The 19361-nt window shown below is 41.4% G+C and overlaps 1 protein-coding gene across 1 annotated transcript in view; it reads right to left on the bottom strand.

The window, feature by feature from the left end:
- Positions 1–19361, bottom strand: part of LOC115459555 (lipoxygenase homology domain-containing protein 1) — a 98245-nt gene that overhangs the window by 9377 nt on the left and 69507 nt on the right. Inside the window, exons 12-14 of the mRNA XM_030189395.1 lie at positions 13131–13238; positions 10833–10936; positions 5249–5425 (exon numbers count right to left, since the gene is read on the bottom strand). Coding sequence (XP_030045255.1) covers positions 5249–5425; positions 10833–10936; positions 13131–13238 — 389 coding nt within the window. The remainder of the gene's footprint in view (positions 1–5248; positions 5426–10832; positions 10937–13130; positions 13239–19361) is intronic.

Raw genomic sequence — 19361 nt, 5'->3', positions numbered from 1 at the left:
AAAAGAATTATTGAGCCCTGTGGTGTTTGGAAAGGTAGAATGAGAGAAGGAACCCAGGGGCCATTTCAAATGTGGCAGATGTCAGACATGTCAGATCACGTAGGAATGTGTTTCATTTACAAACCTAGTGAATGGCAAGACCTATAAGTTAAAGAATCATACCAATTGCAAGTCAAGTGGGGTGATTTATTTACTTTGATGCCCATGTAAGAAAATCTACATCAGGAAAACTAATCAGTGTTTGAATATCCAGATGAATGAGTACTGACACAGCCTCACGCATATGAAATTGGGGGCACCCTTGGTGGAGCATAATAGGAGATACCATCATCAATGAAAGAATTTTGAGTGCCATGTTATAGATAAGATCTTTCCAGCGCCAGAGGAGGTGATTGGGACAAAGCATTGTTGAGGTGTGAGCAACGCTGAATCCACCGCATGCAATCGATAGAACCTGTAGGTCTGAAGGTCTGAATGAAAAGATTCAATGGACAGTGTTCTTATGAGGTTTTTAATACAGGAAGGTTTGTTCTACAATGACGTCAGTTCTGACGTCAGGGTGGGCATCTCTTTAAACATCAGCACCATTTTTTATCAACATTCAAGGCCGACAAACACGGAGCTCACAACAAGAGGAGGAGTAAGTGCTGCTTAGGAGTTAGAATATGAGTGTTTAGACACCTATTGTTTCATTTTTATTTATTTTTCTTTTTTTCTGTGCAGCTTTCTATGACCCTAGTTTCCCCTGAAGAAGCCAGTATTGGTGAAACAGGTACTCATTGGGGTCGGGTCAGAGATGGAGTATCATTAAAGCTAAGTGCTGTTATATTATGTGATTATACATTGATGAGTATGCATAAGATTTGGTGACTCTGCTGCAAGGATTTTGTCACAAAGGAATATTTTGATTGAATTGAAGTTCAGAAAATTTTGAAAATATTCTGCTAGAAGTGCTGAATTTTCGAACAGCTGCAAGAATTTCGTCACAAAGGAATATTTTGATTGAATTGACATTTAGATATTTTTGAAAATATTTTCTTATAAGTGTTGACATTTTGAAAAAAAGATTCCGGAAGGATTTTGCCAATGACTGGTCTGAGTCAACGGGCTGCTGTAGTCCTCCTGTTGGAGTAGATTTGACAATGTTTGAATTCCACAGCGAATAGCTTGTGACTGCTGAGACTTTTTTCCTCCCATCAGCTTAAATATGAAGAATTAAAAAATTGTTTTATTACTATAATATTGAAATAATTATTATAACTTTTGTATAGGTGTATTGAGTTCCACATTTTTTTTATTTTGAGCTGTGCTTTGCACGTGGGATTATTCTTTGGCCTGATGGCAACAGGCCAGAATGTGAAGGTTGCAGCCTTTTTCAGTTGTAAAAAGTATTGGAAGTCAAAAGGAACTGATACTTAATTTAACCATGACTGCGTTTGAGTCCTCTCTATGTATTTCAGCCTTTGCCACTCAGACAAAGTCATTCAAAGGATAGAGAAGCATTAAGGTCTAGTGGTGTTGATTGCTCCAGAATAGCCTGGAACAGGATCTTCTAACTTTTGGCGAGAAGGAAGCATCAGTTGGTTAAAAGCCATATCAGCATGCGGAACACATCTCAGTTTTGTCTTAACACTTGGATCTTGAGGGGGTGAAGTTAAAAAGAGAGGTTATTCATGTAAAGGAACCGACTGAAAATAACAAGAAACAGCATAAGGAATGTCAAGTCAAATGCAAAGCGCTGATAAGGAAAGCAAAGAGGGACTTTGAAAAAACGATTCACGTTAGAGGCAAAAACACAGTAAGAATTTTTTTAGGTATATTAAAAGCAAGAATCCGTCAAAAGAATCGGTTGGACCGCTAGATGACCGAGGGGTAAAAGGGGTGATCAGGGAATACAAAGCCATAGTGGAGAAATTAAATAAATTCTATGCTTCGGTCTTCATTGAGGAAGATTTGGGAGTGATACCAGTGCCTGAAATGGTATTCAAAGCTGACAAGTCAGAGAACCTGAATGAAATCTCTATTGAACCTAGAGGATGTAATGGGCAATTTGACAAATTGAAGAGTAACAAATCTCCTGGACTGGATGGTATTCATCCCAGAGTACTGACAGAATTGAAAAATGAACTGGCGGAACTATTGTTAGTAATATGTAAATTATCTTTAAAATTGAGCATGGTACTGGAAGATTGGAGGGTAGCCCATGTAATGCCGATATTTAAAAAAGGTTCCAGAAGGGATCCTGGAAATTATAGACTGGTGTGCCTAATGTCGGTGCTGGGCAAAATGGTAGAGACTATTATAAAGAACAAAATTACAGAGCATATTCAAAAGCATAGATTAATGAGACGATAGTCAGCATGTATTTAATGAAGGGAAATCTTGCCTCACCAATCTATTACATTTCTTTGAAGGGGTGAACAAACGTGTATAAAGGCAAGCCGGTTGATATTGTGTTATCTGGATTTTCAAAAGGCGTTTGACAAAGTACCTCATGAAAGACTCCAGAGGACTGGAGAGTCATGGGATAGGAGGTAATGTCCTATTGTGGATTAAAAACTGGTTAAAGGATAGAAAACAGAGAGTAGGGTTAAATGGTCAGTATTCTCAATGGAGAAGGGTAGATAGTGGGGTTCCTCAGGGGTCTGTGTTGTGACCACTGCTTTTTAACATATTTATAAATGAATTAGAGATGGGATTAACTAGTGAGGTAATTAAATTTGCTGACGACACAAAGTTATTCAAAGTTGTTAAATCGCGAGAGGATTGTGAAAAATTACAAGAGGACCATACAAGACTGGGAGATTGGGCGTCTAAATGGCAGAGTACGTTTAATGTGAGCAACTGCAAATTGATGCATGTGGGAAAGAGGAACCCAAACTATAGCTAGGTAATGCCAGGTTCCATATTAGGAGCCACCGACCAAGAAAGGGATCTCGGTGATACATTGAAATGCTCTGCTCAGTGTGCTGTGGCAGCTAAGAAAGCAAATAGAATGTTAGATATTATTAGGAAAGGAATGGAAAACAAAAGTGAGGATGTTATAATGCCTTTGTATCGGTCCATGGTGCGACCGCACCTCGAATATTGTGTTCAATTCTGGTCGCAGCATCTCAAAAAAAGATGTAGTGGAATTTGAAAAGGTACAGGGAAGGACAACGAAAATGATAAATGGGATGGGATGACTTCCCTATGAGGAAAAGCTGAAACATCTAGGGCTCTTCAGCTTGGAAAAGTGACGGCTGAGGAGTGGGGAGATATGATAGAGGTCTACAAAATAATGAGTGGAGTTGAACGGGTAGATATGAATCATTTGTTTACTCTTTCAAAAATACTAGGACTAGGGGGTATGCGATGAAGCTACAAAGTAGTAAATTTAATATGAATCAGAGAAAATGTTTCTTCACTCAACGTGTAATTAAACTCTGGAATTCATTGCCTGAGAATGCGGTAAAATCCACTGCTTATTTTTGGGATAAGCATCATAAAATGTATTGAGCTTTTCTGAGATCTTGCCAGGTATTTGTGACCTGGATTGACCACTGTTGAAAACAGGATACTGAGCTTGATGGACCTTTGGTCTGTCCCAGTTTGGCAATACTTACGTACCTTGTAACATTCTAGAAAAAGGTCTATCTTGTTAGCATTCATAAGGGTTCTGAGGATTTTTGAGAATGGTGTTAAGGTAAGTGTATTTTTATTTTGTATTCTTCTGTTTGGACAAGGGGCTGGAATTTGCCTCATGGAAAGTACAACTATCTGCTTTGTCTTGTTTTAGAGGTTTAGTGAAGGGAAAGTGCTTGTCTTTGCATCCAGATGTGATACATTTTTTTCTGCGGGGTTAAACTTATCAATCTGCTGCATCGTCCATTGATTCCCCTCTGGGATTTAAAATTAGTGTTGTCTATCTTAGTACAGCTTCCTTTTGAACCTCTGGATTTCACAACATTAAAAGATACCATCCTTAAGACAGCTTTTCTTGTAGCTATTTATTTAGCTAGGTGAATTTTAGAATTGCAAGTCTTTAAGTTTTGAAAGCTTAATTTACAAGATATCGATCTGCTTCATGGACGGAACACTCCTTAGTTCCGCCTTATGAAATCTTGAAAGCAGCAACCCAGAAATCTATGCATTCTTTTGTCTGTCACTACAGATTGGATATTAAAGCTCAAAGTGGGGCCAAGGTGTCAGCAGCAGGAATTTCAGTGTCCTATTCTTAGTAAGTACTGCTTTGGTTCATCTCAAGTGTCTGGGTTGAACTGTGGGATGATAAAAAAGGGTATATTAGTTGTTTTTACCTAACAGTTTTCTTTCCTCGAGTACCTCCAGACCAGTTTTAAACCACCTATAGTTCTTTTTCTATCTCCTGAAGCATAAAGATTTTGATTTTGACTAATTCATTATTCCTGTTGGATCTTTCATCTGGAGGGCTTTATTCTCCATTAGTGGTTCTCTGCTAAGCAGTTCATTAGTTTCTAGGGGAGGTTTTTCCCCCTTTTAATTGCCTTCGCTCTTCTGCTTGTTATGATAAATACTGACTGTCCAGGGGGCTGTACAGATTTCTTAAGTGATAGCATCACAGACCAATAGTTCTCAGTTTCCTTTGTTGGCTGGATAGCACAAACCCAAGCATTTGGACAGGTCTGGAGGACTCAAGGAAAACAAAATAGCAGGTAAGAGCTAATTTGCCCTTAAGCATGAAAAATATAGTTCCATATGCTCAAGGGGTTTATAAATTTATCAATATGTTTCTCTATACAGTGTTATAAATATCTGGTATGCACCATAGCAATGATTAAGAATAATATGCAAATTTATGTGAAGGACCAAAGAGTAAGAATTTAGATTGGTCAGACTAGTTCAATGTTTCCCAGCTGGAGGCACATACAGCCAGATTACTACAAAATGAATATATATGAGATAGATTTACATATACTGAGTCTTTGATATATGGAAATCCAACTTATGCATGTTTATTACAGATATCCTGAAAACCAAACAGCTTAGGTCTGTCTGCAGGACAGCGTTGAGAAATGCTGGACTGAATGAATTACCTGGTTTTTATGTAACATCATTTGCTATGTTACTATGCAATTTTGCCTCCCTAGTCAAAGCATAAAACTAAATATGGATTTGACCTTAAATCCCTTAGGAATTAAAATGATCATGTACAGAGAATGTCATATTAGGGATCATCAAAACGTAGTTTTGTACAGCAAATTTGTGAGATTGCTTCTTTTAAACTTACCTTAACCAGAACAACAAATTCTTTTGTAAGTCTTGCATAACCTGTTGCATATCCATCAGCTGCTTTGCCTTCTGGGTTAAAAGTAACTGTGTGTCCTTGAACCCTGACAGACTCTAGAGTTACAGAATGGTTGGAATTAGGATGAATCTGCAACTCACAGGAACTTCCAGTTTTGTCCTAATATAGATAAAATTGTATTAATGGTCTGTCAGATACACTGTGCATTAAATCAGTTCAAAGACATCTATCTCCTTGAGAGATGCTTAGAATTTCAAAAGTATCTACAGCAAAATGTACCGCCAACCCTTTTGCAGAAAACTATGTGGGTCAATATTGAGCCAGCAGCAGTCAGTGTTTTCCTAATTGCCTACTGCTGCTAGCTAATTTAGACCCAGATGTGAAGTGCCAGACCATATCTGGGCTCTGATACAGAATATCTGGGTCAGCAAAATACCTGGAAGTTATACAGGTATATCCAACAATTATTATTATTATTTTTTTGTTACATTTGTACCCCACGCTTTCCCACTCATGGCAGGCTCAATGCGGCTTACATATTATATACAGGTACTTATTTGTACCTGGGGCAATGGAGAGTTAAGTGACTTGTCCAGAGTCACAAGGAGCTGTCTGTGCCTGAAGTGGGAATCAAACTCAGTTCCTCAGGACCAGAAGAGTCCACCACCCTAACCACTAGGCCACTCCTCCACATACCAACATACAGTAGTTAACTGGGTAAAGATTGAACTGCTATTTAAGTGCGCCTATTTGCTCAGTTAGCTCTGTGGACCAATGCCTGCATAATTCCAAGCTCCTCCCAGACTTTGACCCTAGACTGCCCAGACAGTGCCATGAAGGTCTGAGGTGACATTCAGTAGCACTGCCCAGTTAAGTACCACTGAATATTCCCTCCTGACCCACTCAGGGCAATTTACTGGGCATCTCTTGCACGGTTAAATCATTTTGAATATCAGGCCCATTCCCCCTAATTTTATAAAAGTCGCCAAATATTGCATGCGCAAATTTGGGTACGCATCCAATTTGTGCATGCAATTTAATTGATGAGCTAATTAGCATCAATAATTGGCTTTTTAAAGAGGGGCATGTGCAGAATGGGGGCATTCCTAAAACTAGTGTGCATTTGTTATAGAATAATGGGGATATGTGCCTAATGTAGGTGTGTACATTTGCACCACTTCTAGGTTGGTGCAAATGGCCGCGCTTAAAGTTAGGCACGATTCCCGAGCATAAGCACTGTTCTATAAACTGCACCTAACTTTAAGCGTGGCTTATAGAATAGTGCTTTTTTAGGCACCGATATTTTTGGCACAACATATAGAATCTAGTCTATAATGTACACTTTGTTGATTTTAAAGATGAGTGACATAAGGCTGTATTTACTAAACTGTGCTAAGTTCAATTAACTTGTATTATTATTAAACAGATCCCATTGCATTAAAATAGGACCTGTAGCAAATAATTTGTATTAATGCTTGTTAGTGTGTGGTAATGACTTAGTAAATCTAATGTAACCAGGTACTTCTTAGTGTAGCAAGGTTAGAACAATCTCCTCCGGCCACAGGCTCCTGGTACAGTCAAAAAATAAATGTCCACCCACAACTTCAATCTTAAAGACTTTATTCAATGCAGGTTTCTAGTAGACCTGATACACAGTTCCAAAAGCAGCATTCACCTTCAAACTTAATCACATATAAGCCACCTGAAAGTGTGTGGCAAATAGTCCCCTTTTAGCAGTAGGCTATGAGCACATATCAGGATTCAATACAGGCTCACAGTCAGCTCCAGTCTGGGTTCTTTATCAGTGCCGTAATGAGGGCAGCTGACACCCGGGGCAGGTCGCCGCTGCGCACCCCCCCCCCCCCCCGGGTGCAGCACGGCAACCCCCCCTTGGCGCGCACCCCCCCTCTGGCGCGCACCCTCCCCCGGAGCACGATCTTACTTAGTTTAGAAGCGAGGGGCGGGCGGGAGGGCCGATCCGCCCCCGAGTTCACATCGCTGGGAGCTGCATCGGCTCTATTGGTTCCTTGCTCTCTCTGCCCCGGGACAGGAAGTAACTTGTTCCGGGGCAGAGGGAGCAAGGAACCAACGGAGACGATACCCCCCCAGCGGCGTGCACCCGGGGCGGACCGCCCCACCGCCCCCCTTCCTACGCCACTGCTCTTTATCCAGTGCACCATAAACAGTAGTTCCATTCCAAATAGAAGCAGTTCTTTCAGTTCATCATCACAGTTAAATCACAAAGCAGCAGTTTCTACCTTCTATTCTCTTTACCTTCAGGAGAGTTCAATACTTTAGGGACTCCTCATACCCAGGAATTCACCCTGCATCAGCTTCACTGGTAAATTCAATACTTTAGGGACCTCCCTTACCCAAGGATTTTCAGCCTGCAAATACTTTTGGGACTTCCTCACACCCAAGGGATTTCAGCCTGCTTCAGTACTTTAGGGACCTCTCTTACCCAAGGGTTTTCAGCATGCAACTGTTTCTCTCTTTCTGCTTCTCTCTCCTGGGACTCCTTCCCACCTGCCTAATCAATCCCTGGCTTCTGCTCTCACAACCAATCATTCTCCTTCCATTAGCTTCCACCACACCCATACCAGCTGAGTTAAGCATTAGACTAATGATGAGCTCCTGCACACAGGGTTTCCTATCTCTCTTTCCCTCTAGTGGCAGCCAATCTACACGTCCTGCCAGCTTACACCCATGTCTTCCCCCATTGCAGCTAGGAGTCCAGTTCGGGTTCCTCATCTCAGCCCCTGGCTCCTTGCCTGCAATGCCTTCTGGGACTTGTATTTCACTCTGACACTGCCTTAACTCAACTATCCTGGATGTGACTTTATCACACTAATCATAAATGGGTTTTTTAAATTATGTCCCAGAGAGGTGGGGGGGGGGGGGGGGGGGCGTTTCAATGCGAGTCTAAGTCCGACTTTGGATGTTTTGCAAAAAACATCCAAAATCAGAATAGGAAAGAAGGTCATTTTCAAAAAAGAAAAATGTCAATCTTTTTTTTTTTTTAATACCGTTTTGAACAAGGTTTTGTGATTTGGACGTTTTGTTTTTTGGTCCATTTAAAAAAAAAAAAGTCCTAAAGCAAAACACACAAAATAAAGCCATTGGGATGTTGGAGGAGCCATCATTTTTAGTAGACTGGTCCCTCAGACATCCCAGGAAAGCAATGGAGCAACCTCAGGGGCACTGCAGTGGACTTTATGAAATGCTCCCAGGTACAAATCTCACCTTTGTTCCCTTATCTTGTCTGCTGGACCCCCCCGAACCCACCACCCCCAACTGTATACCATTACCATAGCCCGTACCGGTGAAGGGGGCATCTATATGTGGAGTGGAGGAGTGGCCTAGTGGTTAGGGTGGTGGACTTTGGTCCTGGGGAACTGAGGAACTGAGTTTGATTCCCACTTTAGGCACAGGCAGCTCCTTGTGACTCTGGGCAAGTCAATTAACCCTCCATTGCCCCAGGTACAAATAAGTACCTGTATACAATATGTAAGCCGCATTGAGCCTGCCATGAGTGGGAAAGCGCGGGGTACAAATGTAACAAAAAATTAAAATATATATATATAGTAGGTTTCTAATGAGTTTTGGAGGGCTCACAGTTTCCTCCACAAGTGTAACAGGTAGGGAGAGGTATGGACCTGAGTCCATCTGTCTGCAGTGCACTGCACCCAACACTAAACTACTCCAGGGACCTGCATGCTATTCTAATGGACCTGAGTATAACATCTGAAGCTTGCAAGTAATGTTTTTAATTACATTTTGGGAGGTTGGAGGGGGTTAGTGACTCCTGGGAGGGGTAAAGGGAGGTCATCCCCAATTCCCTCCAGTGGCCATCTGGTCATTTAGGGCACCTTTTTGTGCCATATTCGTTATGAAAACAGGTCTAGCTCAAAATGTAATCCCCAGAAATGCCTGGCCATATGGGTGACAGGCTGAGAATTTGTTGCTGCCCTTGAACCAGTTCTAGGAAGAACAATTACCCAACCTCTTCATTCACTATTTAGGAGGCCATTATCAATTCTGGTCAGCTATTTAAACGCCAAATCCAGTCAGTAGTAAAATCTTGTTTCTATGCCATTCATTAAGTCAGAGCCATTAGGGATTTTCTGAATAAATATGTGATAGTTGCTCTTTACATGAACTAGTAATTGATTGTTTTGAATACTGTTAGGTCCTCATGAAATGAGATTGAAGGGGGGCAGACTCAGGAAAGATGTCAGGAAGTATTTCTTCACAGAGAGGGTGGTGAACGCTTGGAATGCCCTCCCACGGGAGGTGGTGGAGATGAAAACGGTAACGGAATTCAAACATGCGTGGGACAGGCATAAAGGAATCCTGTGCAGAAGGAATGGATCCACAGAAGCTTAGCTGAAATTGGGTGGCGGGGGGAAGAGGGGTTGGTGGTTGGGAGGCTAGGATGGGGGAGGGCAGACTTATACGGGGTCTGTGCCGGAGCCAGTGATGGGAGGCGGGACTGGTGGTTGGGAGGCGGGAAATACTGCTGGACAGACTTATACGGTCTGTGCCCTGAAAAAGACAGGTACAAATCAAGGTAAGGTATACACATATGAGTTTATCGTGGGCAGACTAGATGGACCATGCAGGTCTTTTTCTGCCGTCATCTACTATGTTACTATGTTATAATGGGGTTCATCAAGTTGCTATGAAAAGACTTCAAACTATTCAAAATACTGCAGTCAAATTAGTTCACTGTACAAAGAGGACAGATCAGGATGTCCCCCATTTTGATGGAGCATCACTGGTTACTTGTGGCTTATAGAGTCATGATTAAAATTCTTGTTCTTGCACATATTTTCAATACAATGATTCCACATGCTCCTTCCTGCCTTCTATGATCTCAGCGTGACAAGGTTCTTACCATTCCTCCTTTATCCTGAGATTACCTTGAAGAAAACCTCACAGCTTGACTTTCAACATATTGATTCTGTTACTCTGAAACCAGGGGCACAGACACAAGTGGGCTCAGGGCCCACAGAGTGGCAGTACATCCTTGGTATAGCTGGCAGGGATCCTATGCTCCCCCCCCCCCCCCCCCATCACATGCTCAGTTCATAAGTTTCTCAGTTTCTCATATGCAAATTAAGTTCCAGCTGAGGTAAGCTCTCCTGTATTTCATATCTAGAACATCTGTGCTAAGGTCCAAAATTTACCACCTGTTTGTACTATGTTTAACTTATTTACATGAAGGCTGCTATTCAGCAAGCCTAAACTAAATGCATGGCTTAATCAGATAGCAGCTGAAAACAGTATCAGGTTATTTCGATTATTTTTGGCTTGATACTATATAGTGGCTGAAAATACATTGATAGTGGAAGTACGTGTTCACCTACTACCGCTGAACATATAACTCCATTCAAATATCAACCCAATTATGTATATATACATGTAGAGAGTAAGAGAAAAAAAGCCGGTGAGATAAAGAGAAAGAGAGATAAAGAGGGAGATATATCTTTCTAATGAAAAAAGGGATAAATGTAATGCAGTCATAAAAAGCTTGTTCCACTTTAAAAAAGGAGACTGGTCATACCATTCCGGAGACATAGCCTTTGTCAATAGCAAGAGCAAGATGTTGAATGTGATGACTGCTAAACACACGCACATTTCCTCTCTTCACAGATACATCAAAGAGGCCTAAAGAGATTGAAAAATATCAGTTAAGACCTAGATCCATAGGCAGAATTACTTTCAGATCCAAAAACCCATGCTTCTTAAATGTTGAATGAGTATCAGGGAAAAAGAAAAGTGGACTGAAGCTTGCATTGTGTTTGTATATTTTGCCTGAGAGTAGCTATCAGTTCCTATCACCAAAACTATGTCTATATTGAGCTCCAAACAAGATATATTTATCATTTCCTGTCTACCGTTAAAAAGAGAACATCATAGCGGTGTACAATATATAAATTACAGGAGAGTTACCGTAGGAAAGGAACTACAATAATAAATAGGATAGCAAACAAGAAAGGCAAAAAAAGGAAAATATATAAAAAAAGGCAAAGGAGGGGGATGGGACTTATATACCACCTTTCTGTGGTTTTTCCAACTACATTCAAAGCAGTTTACATATTATATACAGGTATTTATTTGTACCTGGGACAATGGAGGGTTAAGTGACTTGCCCAGAGTCACAAAGAGCTGCAGTGAGAATTGAACCCAGTTCCCCAAGATCAGAGTCTGCTGCACTAACCACTAAGCTACTCCTCCACAGCAAACACAGCAATCACAGCAGGTGATGGTCCAAAAACTGGCCAGTCTATAGCCAAAAAAGACGAGGGGGGGAATATAGGCTTAAGGATCAAAATTAGGTTCATAGACTTGCTGAAAAAGATAGGTTTCACAAATGGATACTTGGAGAGGCTTTTTTGATATGACGTCTAAGTCAGAGTTTGGACATTTTGCGCTAAATGTCCCAAATCTGACTAGCAAATGAAACAATTTTCAAAAAAGAAAAAACATCTTCTTTTTTTTTCAAAAATACCATTTCAAACAAGATTTTATGCTTTGTGCATTTATCTTTTTAGGCCATTTTTGAAAAAAAAAACCCTACACAAGTTAAAAACACACAATATCAAGCTAATGGAATGTAGGAGGGGCCAGCATTTTTAGCAGAATGGTCCTCCAGACATCCCATGGGGGCACTGATATGAACTTTATATAAATGCTCCCAGGTACACATTTCACCATTGCTCCCTTATCTTATATGCTGAGCCCTCCAAAACCCACTACCCCCAACTGTACACCACTAAAAAAGCCCTTATGGATGAAGGGGGCACCTATATGTGGATACAGTGGGTTTTTAGTGAGTTTTGGTGGGCTCACATATTCCACTACAAGTGTAACAGGTAGGGGGAGGTATGGGTCTGGGTCCACCTGTCTACAGTGCACTGCACCCACCACTAGACTACTCCAGGGACCTGCATGCTACTCTAATGGACCTGGCTATAACATCTGAGGCTGTTATAAAGGCTTATTAGTATTATTTTTATTCACATTTTGGGGGGGTTGGAGGGAATCAGTGACTACTGGGGGAGCAAGGGGGTCATCCCTGAATCCCTCCAGTAGTTATCTAGCAATTTAGGGCACTTTTTTGTATCTTATTCATTAGAAAAACAGGTCTAGACCAAAACATTAAAGTTTTCGCCCTAGATATTTTGGATTAGTTCCATCGTGGCTGAAAAATGTCCATGTGCTCTAATCCCACCTTTGAAATGCCCCCTTGTGATTTAGACACACTGCGGATGAATTGCATAAATAAACATCTGCAAAATAGTTTTCAAAAATACCAATTTGGAAGTTTTGAGAAGAAACTCATCCAAAAGGTGCTTTATGAGACTTTTTGGATATTTTCGAAAATGAGCCCCTTGGTATAAAGTTAAAATGTTATAAATACTTTAAAAAAAAAAAAAAGAAAGTTCTTAAATTTGTCATGAGAATGCACCCTACGCAAATCTGGTGGAAGTGCATTCCGTTGGACAGGGCCCACTACAGAAAACAGTGCCTTCCGAAAAGTAATTGATGGAACTTCCCGCAATGAGGGCACCACTAGGAGAGATTGATCTGCTGAACGAAATTTCCAAGTAGGGAAATAAGGTGAAAGTTATGTAGCCAAAATAGCAGGTTGACCAGTTTGTAGGGTCTTATGAATCAGAGCTAATAATTTAAAGTCCACATGAGAAGCTATAGGCAACCATTGTTCCTGGCAAAGAAGAGGTTTACATGATCATATTTATGCTTACCAGTAGTAACCAGTTTGACGGCTGACAGATTTCCTTGCAATAGTAAGGCAATGATATGCCCGCCTAGATGCAAACTCGGTGAATAGTTTTACCTGCAGAGTTTACACCCATGGTCAAAGCAACATTATAGGGGTAGTTTTGCTCTGTCGCCCCTGAAAAAGTGCTCAGAGTTTCACCTGCTTTTTCTGCAAATATTTTATCTACCAAGGCAACACATCTAATTCTGAAAATTCAAAACTACGGGGTGAGGTAAAATAAAGTAGTCCCCTGGAGTTTGTTTCACTGTTTTCTCAGCAACCACTTGGAATTTCAATGTGAAATGTTACAGCCTTACTTGTTGTTACTATCTACGTTTATGTGTTAAGTGACTATCTTTAAACACGGTGAAGTTACAGACTTTTTAGCATGACGACCCAGTGATTTTCATGCATTCAAAAATGTTTGCACTGTAAAACTATCATTATTTGAGAAAAAACACAGAGTATCAGCTTACTGTTTATGATGTCACAGTAATGTAGGCTTTTGTCTGCGGAGCAATGTTGGAGGCCTATCACAAGCTCCACCCAAAGCAACAAACAAAACCACCAAACTCAAGGATGCACTGTGGATGATCAGGGATAGGCTGCCACAGGGATTGATCAACAAAGCTGTTAAGAACTTCTCGAAGCAACTGAAGGCCTGTGTTAAAGCCAGGGGTGGACACTGAGCATTTACAATGACTGTGAAATTTTGACAATGTAATTGTATTGTTTTTTATGATGTTATTTTACTATTAGTAAAAAAGGCCCATTTCTTAACGCAATAAAACGGGCGCTAGCAATGTAATGAGTCCCTGCCATTAATGTTTCCACGTTTGTATTCTGAATATAATTGTTGTTTACGTGTGTAAGATTTCTTTATATACAATAGTTTTTTTGTAAACTGTGTTACAATGTGGTAAAAGTTTTCCTTGTTCAGGCCCTTCAATCAGTTTAACAATCGCATCAGAAAAGCTCCTTACTCATGAGAATGCAACAAACAGTTACCCATGTGAGAGACTGAGAGTGAGTGTTTTACAAACAGTGTAAGAGAGAGATACACAGAGTGATTGTGTGTGTGTGTGTGTGTGTTTGATGTGTGATGTGTGTGAGTGACAAAGTGATTAAATGTTTGTCTTCCCTTCCATTCTATGCACTTGCCTCCACTAATGTTCGTACCTCCCTGTATATGATTGTTTGTTAGAGATGCAATCCACTCCACTTCCCTCCTCCAAGTTCCGTTCTGTCTGATTGGTTCTTCATTCCTGTGACGTCACGTTTGTTTGCTTGGCAACTATGCAACTTTCCGTTTCCTCAATGTGAGGGCGGAGACAGTGAGAGCCAATGAAACGCTGAACTACAGACTTACGAACCCTACACTGCCACAGTGCCACAGAGTCAACTTCAGAATGTTGGAGGTGCTTTTTATAGGATGTTTTAGCTCAAAACATTTTAATGCACAAAAATCACTAGGTATGAATGCTAAAATGTCAGTAACATCAACATAGCTTAAGATAATTAAATTTTGTTGAATAGTAATATGTAAGTATAATGACTAAATAAGCACATAAAATTACTCATTGAAATTCAAAGTAGTTGCTGAGAAAAAGGCAAAAACTCTAGGGGGTTACATCTTTTGCTTCACCCTGTACATGACTTGTTTGCTAGAGATGAACTGCCAGAAAATAATTCATTTTGTATTGTGTCTTTGTCTTTTCTGGGAATGTTTGTTTTGTTAGTTTTCATTGGCTATTTTTTTCTATCATGAGAGCAAAATCATTGTGGGGGGAATTCTATAAATGGTGCTCAAAAATGGATGCTGGAAAATTTTGGCACTAAGCACTATTCTATAAAGTGCTGCTCTCCATGCCCAGTTCTGGGTGCCAGGCTTATCCCTGCTGAAACCTAGTGTAAATCTGCCTAAATTGGGTGTGGTGACCCATTATTCTATAACACTACACGCAACTTCTTGGAACATCCATGCCCCTCCCATGGCCATGCCCCCTTTTGGGTTGCATACTATGGGACTTAGGCACCAGCATTATAGATGGTTAACAGCTTGTTAGCCAATTAAGTTGCACGTGGATCTCAGCAGTGTGCCCAAATTTGGGAGCCCAAATCTGAGTGTCATATATAAAATCTGAGGTTGCGTGTGCACTCTTTTAAAAGAGGGCACACTATTCTCCTGATTCTATAAAGGTCACCAAAAATTATGCACACAAATTTGTACGTGCAATTTAATAGAATGAGCCAATTAATGCCAAAAATTAGCTTGTTAACAAGCAATTATTAGCACTAAATTAGATTTGATTGGGACTTAACTGCATAAAGTTAAGCATAAATTTACACACAATCCAAAAAAGGGGCACGAAAATGGGAGGGTCATGGACATTTAGGGGCAGAGTGGGACATGATTTTGAGTTACGCATATAATTGTAGAATAAAAGTACTCCGCGTATAAATTTAGGCACGGGCATTTACCCCATGTTTTTCTTGGTGCCCATGCCTAAATTTACACGTGACCTCTCTGCTTAAGTGTTAATTCTATAAACTGCACCAAATTTTGGTTACAGCTTATAGAATACTGTTTATGTAGTTTTTTTTCCAGCACCAATTTTTTAGGTGCCATATATAGAACTAGTAAAAAAGGCCCGTTTCATTATGAAATGAAATGGGCGCCAGCAAGGCAATCCCCCACCCTCCCTCGCTGTCTTGTTCTGTCCCCTCCGAGTTCCAGACCCCCTCCCACCCAGTTCAAGGCCACCCTCCCAGTTCAAGGCCTCCCAGCCTCCCACCCACCCAGTTCAATGCCCCCTCACGCCCCTCCCACCGAATTCCAGACTTCGCCCTCCCTCCGATTTCAACACCCCCCCCCCCCTCCGTGTTACGGACCCCTGGACCCCCCTCCGCGACCCTGTCGACCCCCCTTCCCGGCAAAAACCGTCCCCCGCCGCCGTCACGTACTTGTGCTGACGGGGGACCCCAACCCCTGACAGACGAAGTTCTGTTGTCATGTGTGCCGGCATTGCTTGTTGAATGATCATCTGTTCAAGTTTCTGTGCGCCCACCCTGCCTGTCTCTATTCTTCCCTCCCTTCGTGACGTGAGTTTGTTCTGCAGAGTCCCGCCTTCTGACATCATTTCCTGAAGTCATTGGTCGACTTCCCACTTTGTTTTGTTTATCTTTACCTCGTGGGATTTAGTGTTCATCCACTCTGTGGAGAGCCTGCCCTATACTCGGTTAACTGCATGCTAATCTCCCGAGTAGAGAGAGCCTATCAGGAGACAGAGCACAATAATTGTTTCCTCCACCTTCACCCTTCCACAACTTTTCACTTATCCAACAACAGGTCGGTCCCATTTACATTGGAGAATCGAGACTCTGCTGTAGTATGGATGATTTTAATGACAGGTAAGAGATCACTAATATATTTATAGCAGTGTCCTGCTAATCCAGCCAACACATGTAAGCTGTATACTATAAGAAACAGAGTGGTGCCAGAAGTGTCACCCAGACCTCTGACTTGCTTTGAGTGTTGTGGAAGCGTCATGTCATTCACTTTGTGCAAAGATTAGAGGAGAAGGATATAAATGTGTCTACACTGTCATTTTTATAGCTGGGCATCATCAAACTAAGCCTGTATCTTGTATGGTCTTTATGCTACATCCTGAGGATAGGAGATAAATTACGTTTGAAACATCTGCTTTCTAGTCTCAGCTCTGAATCCAGCATTTTACCTCCTATTTCCTATGGACTATCAGGGATCAGGCAGCAGCTTGTCCAGTGCTGCTGAGATCATCACAACTGTAAGGCTTCTCTATGTTACTGCTAAGTACAACTGACAGTTACACTATACAGAAACTGGAATTGAAGAAACAAAGAAAGAGCCTCACAGTTTCATCAATTGGAGATTGTAAAAGAAATGTATATATGCTATGATTGTGGAACTCCTTGTAGACACTGCCTCTGCGTTAAACTATAAAGAAGTCTGCAAGTAAAGTTATTTTTGTTAAGAGCACAACCAAAAGCATGGTCTAAGTTAATGAGTGACTTTTCAGTGTGGGGGCCGATTATGCCTTTACAGACTTCTGTAACAGTCTCTAATCCTGGCCTATGCACCTATATAAAAAAAAATATTGTGAACCAGATGAAAGTTCAGATGCCAGGCAGATGTCTAGAGTGACTAATACCGATAACCACCAGACTGCATAGATAAAAGGTGTACAATTGCAGGACAGTGGAAGATGGAGGGTATGACAGACAGAGGGCATGCAAACAAGAGGCAGAGGGGAAAATGGAGAACTGCACAGGGGTGACAGGCAGAGGTAAAAGACACAGAAGCCCTTTTTCTAACCTGTGTTAAGTGCTAGCAGGTGCTTAATGTGTTAAAAAAGGCTAATTGTATGCTATTTATTTTGGGGAGGGCCTTGTCATGGGCAGGGAATGTGCATGGAAATGTTTTCCAGATATCATGTTTGTATTTGCACACACTAAGCCCCGGATTCTACATACGGCGCCCAAAGTCAGGCAGGCTTCTGAAATGTGCATGCAAATAAACTGGGTAAGGAGCGCTGAACCATCAATAATTGGGTGCTAACAACCAATTATTGATGTTAATTGGCACTCATTAAAATTTGCACACACATCTGGATGCATGCTATTCTATAAAGTGGAAAGTATCTCAAAAGGAGGCATGGCCATATGCGTGTCTGGACGCTCTGAAAAGTTACTTGTGGAATTACCGAATACTGCCTAACCGCGACTAACTTAGGTGCTGGCATTCACACCAGTGAGACAGAAGGCGCGAAGTCTGGAGTTGGCAGTAGTGGAGAAGGGAACAGATAAGAAGGATTTATCCATGGAGCGGAGTGCACGGGAAGGGGTGTAGGGAAGGACGAGTGTGGAGAGATACTGGGGAGCAGCAGAGTGAGTACATTTATAGGTTAGTAGAAGAAGTTTGAACAGGATGCGAAAACGGATAGGGAGCCAGTGAAGCGTCTTGAGGAGAGGTGTAGTATGAGTAAAGCGACCCTGGCGGAAGACGAGACGGGCAGCAGAGTTTTGAACCGATTGGAGAGGGGAGAGGTGACTAAGTGGGAGGCCAGCAAGAAGCAGATTGCAGTTGTCTAAACGAGAGGTGACAAGGGTATGGATGAGGGTTTTGGTAGAGTGCTCGGAAAGAAAGGGGCGAATTTTACGGATGTTGTAAAGAAAGAAACGACAGGTCTTGGCGATCTGCTGGATATGAGCAGAGAAGGAGAGAGAAGAGTCAAAGATGACCCCAAGGTTTTGAGCTGAGGAGACAGGGAGAATAAGAGAGCCATCAACAGAAATAGAAAGCGGGGGGAGTGGGGAGGTGGGATTGGGGGGGAAAATGAGAAGCTCAGTTTTGGTCATGTTTAATTTTAGGTGGCTGAGTTACCAAAAGAGCCCTTACCATGATCTCTATGGGTGTTAGTAAGTGCTCCCCGCCACATGGTAAAAATTTATCTTATCATATGGCCATGGGGGGGGGGGGGGGGCTTTCTACCCGCTGCGGTTAAAAAGGGCCCTGGCCTGTGGGAAAAACGGCTCCTGCCGCTACCACAGGGCCCTTTTCCCACAGCTTAGTACAAGGACCCCAAAGTGTTCATCCTTTATAGACTAGTGCTTAGCAATGAATTTTTTGACGCCTAAGTTTAGGTGCCATTTATTCAATTCTCTCTTAACTCGATAACATGGACTTATTGAAGGAGCACTTAGTACCTCGTAAATAGCAGACAGTACGTGCTCCTGCATTAATATTTTTGCAGCTCTTTCATGCTAATGGAAAAATTAGTGGGGGGACCTGCAAATTGTTTTTTAAAGCCCTAGTTTGGGGCCACACTAGAAATGGGCTTAGCCCACAGCAAAGTTCCGTGTTAAAATGTGCTAAGCCCATTTCTTAATGCTTTTTAGTAAAAGGGCCCAGAGAGCAAAGGAAAGACATGGGACAGATGAAGTGCTGGGAGAGTATTGAGAGACAAAATGGGAAACAGAGGAGACATAAGAAGAGATGGAGGGGAAGCGAAAAGGTTGGGGTATAATACAGTACAATACAATACCATTTCTTAGTTTAGGAATTACAATAAAAAATGAATTCAAAACTGAAAAAACAAATAAAATAAAATAATCAAGAATTCAGTTCTCAGTTTGATCAATAATATATTTCCCCAAAAGATGTGTTTTAACTTTTTACGAAAATGCTGTTGATTTTGTTCCAATCTGATATAAAAGTAAAGTATTTCATTCTTTGACCACTAAATGAGGAAAAAATCTAATCTCCTT

The sequence above is a fragment of the Microcaecilia unicolor genome, chromosome 1 (assembly GCF_901765095.1).
Source record: "Microcaecilia unicolor chromosome 1, aMicUni1.1, whole genome shotgun sequence".
NCBI classification, from domain to species: Eukaryota; Metazoa; Chordata; class Amphibia; order Gymnophiona; family Siphonopidae; genus Microcaecilia; species Microcaecilia unicolor.
This window is presented reverse-complemented; position numbering and strand designations above follow the sequence as displayed.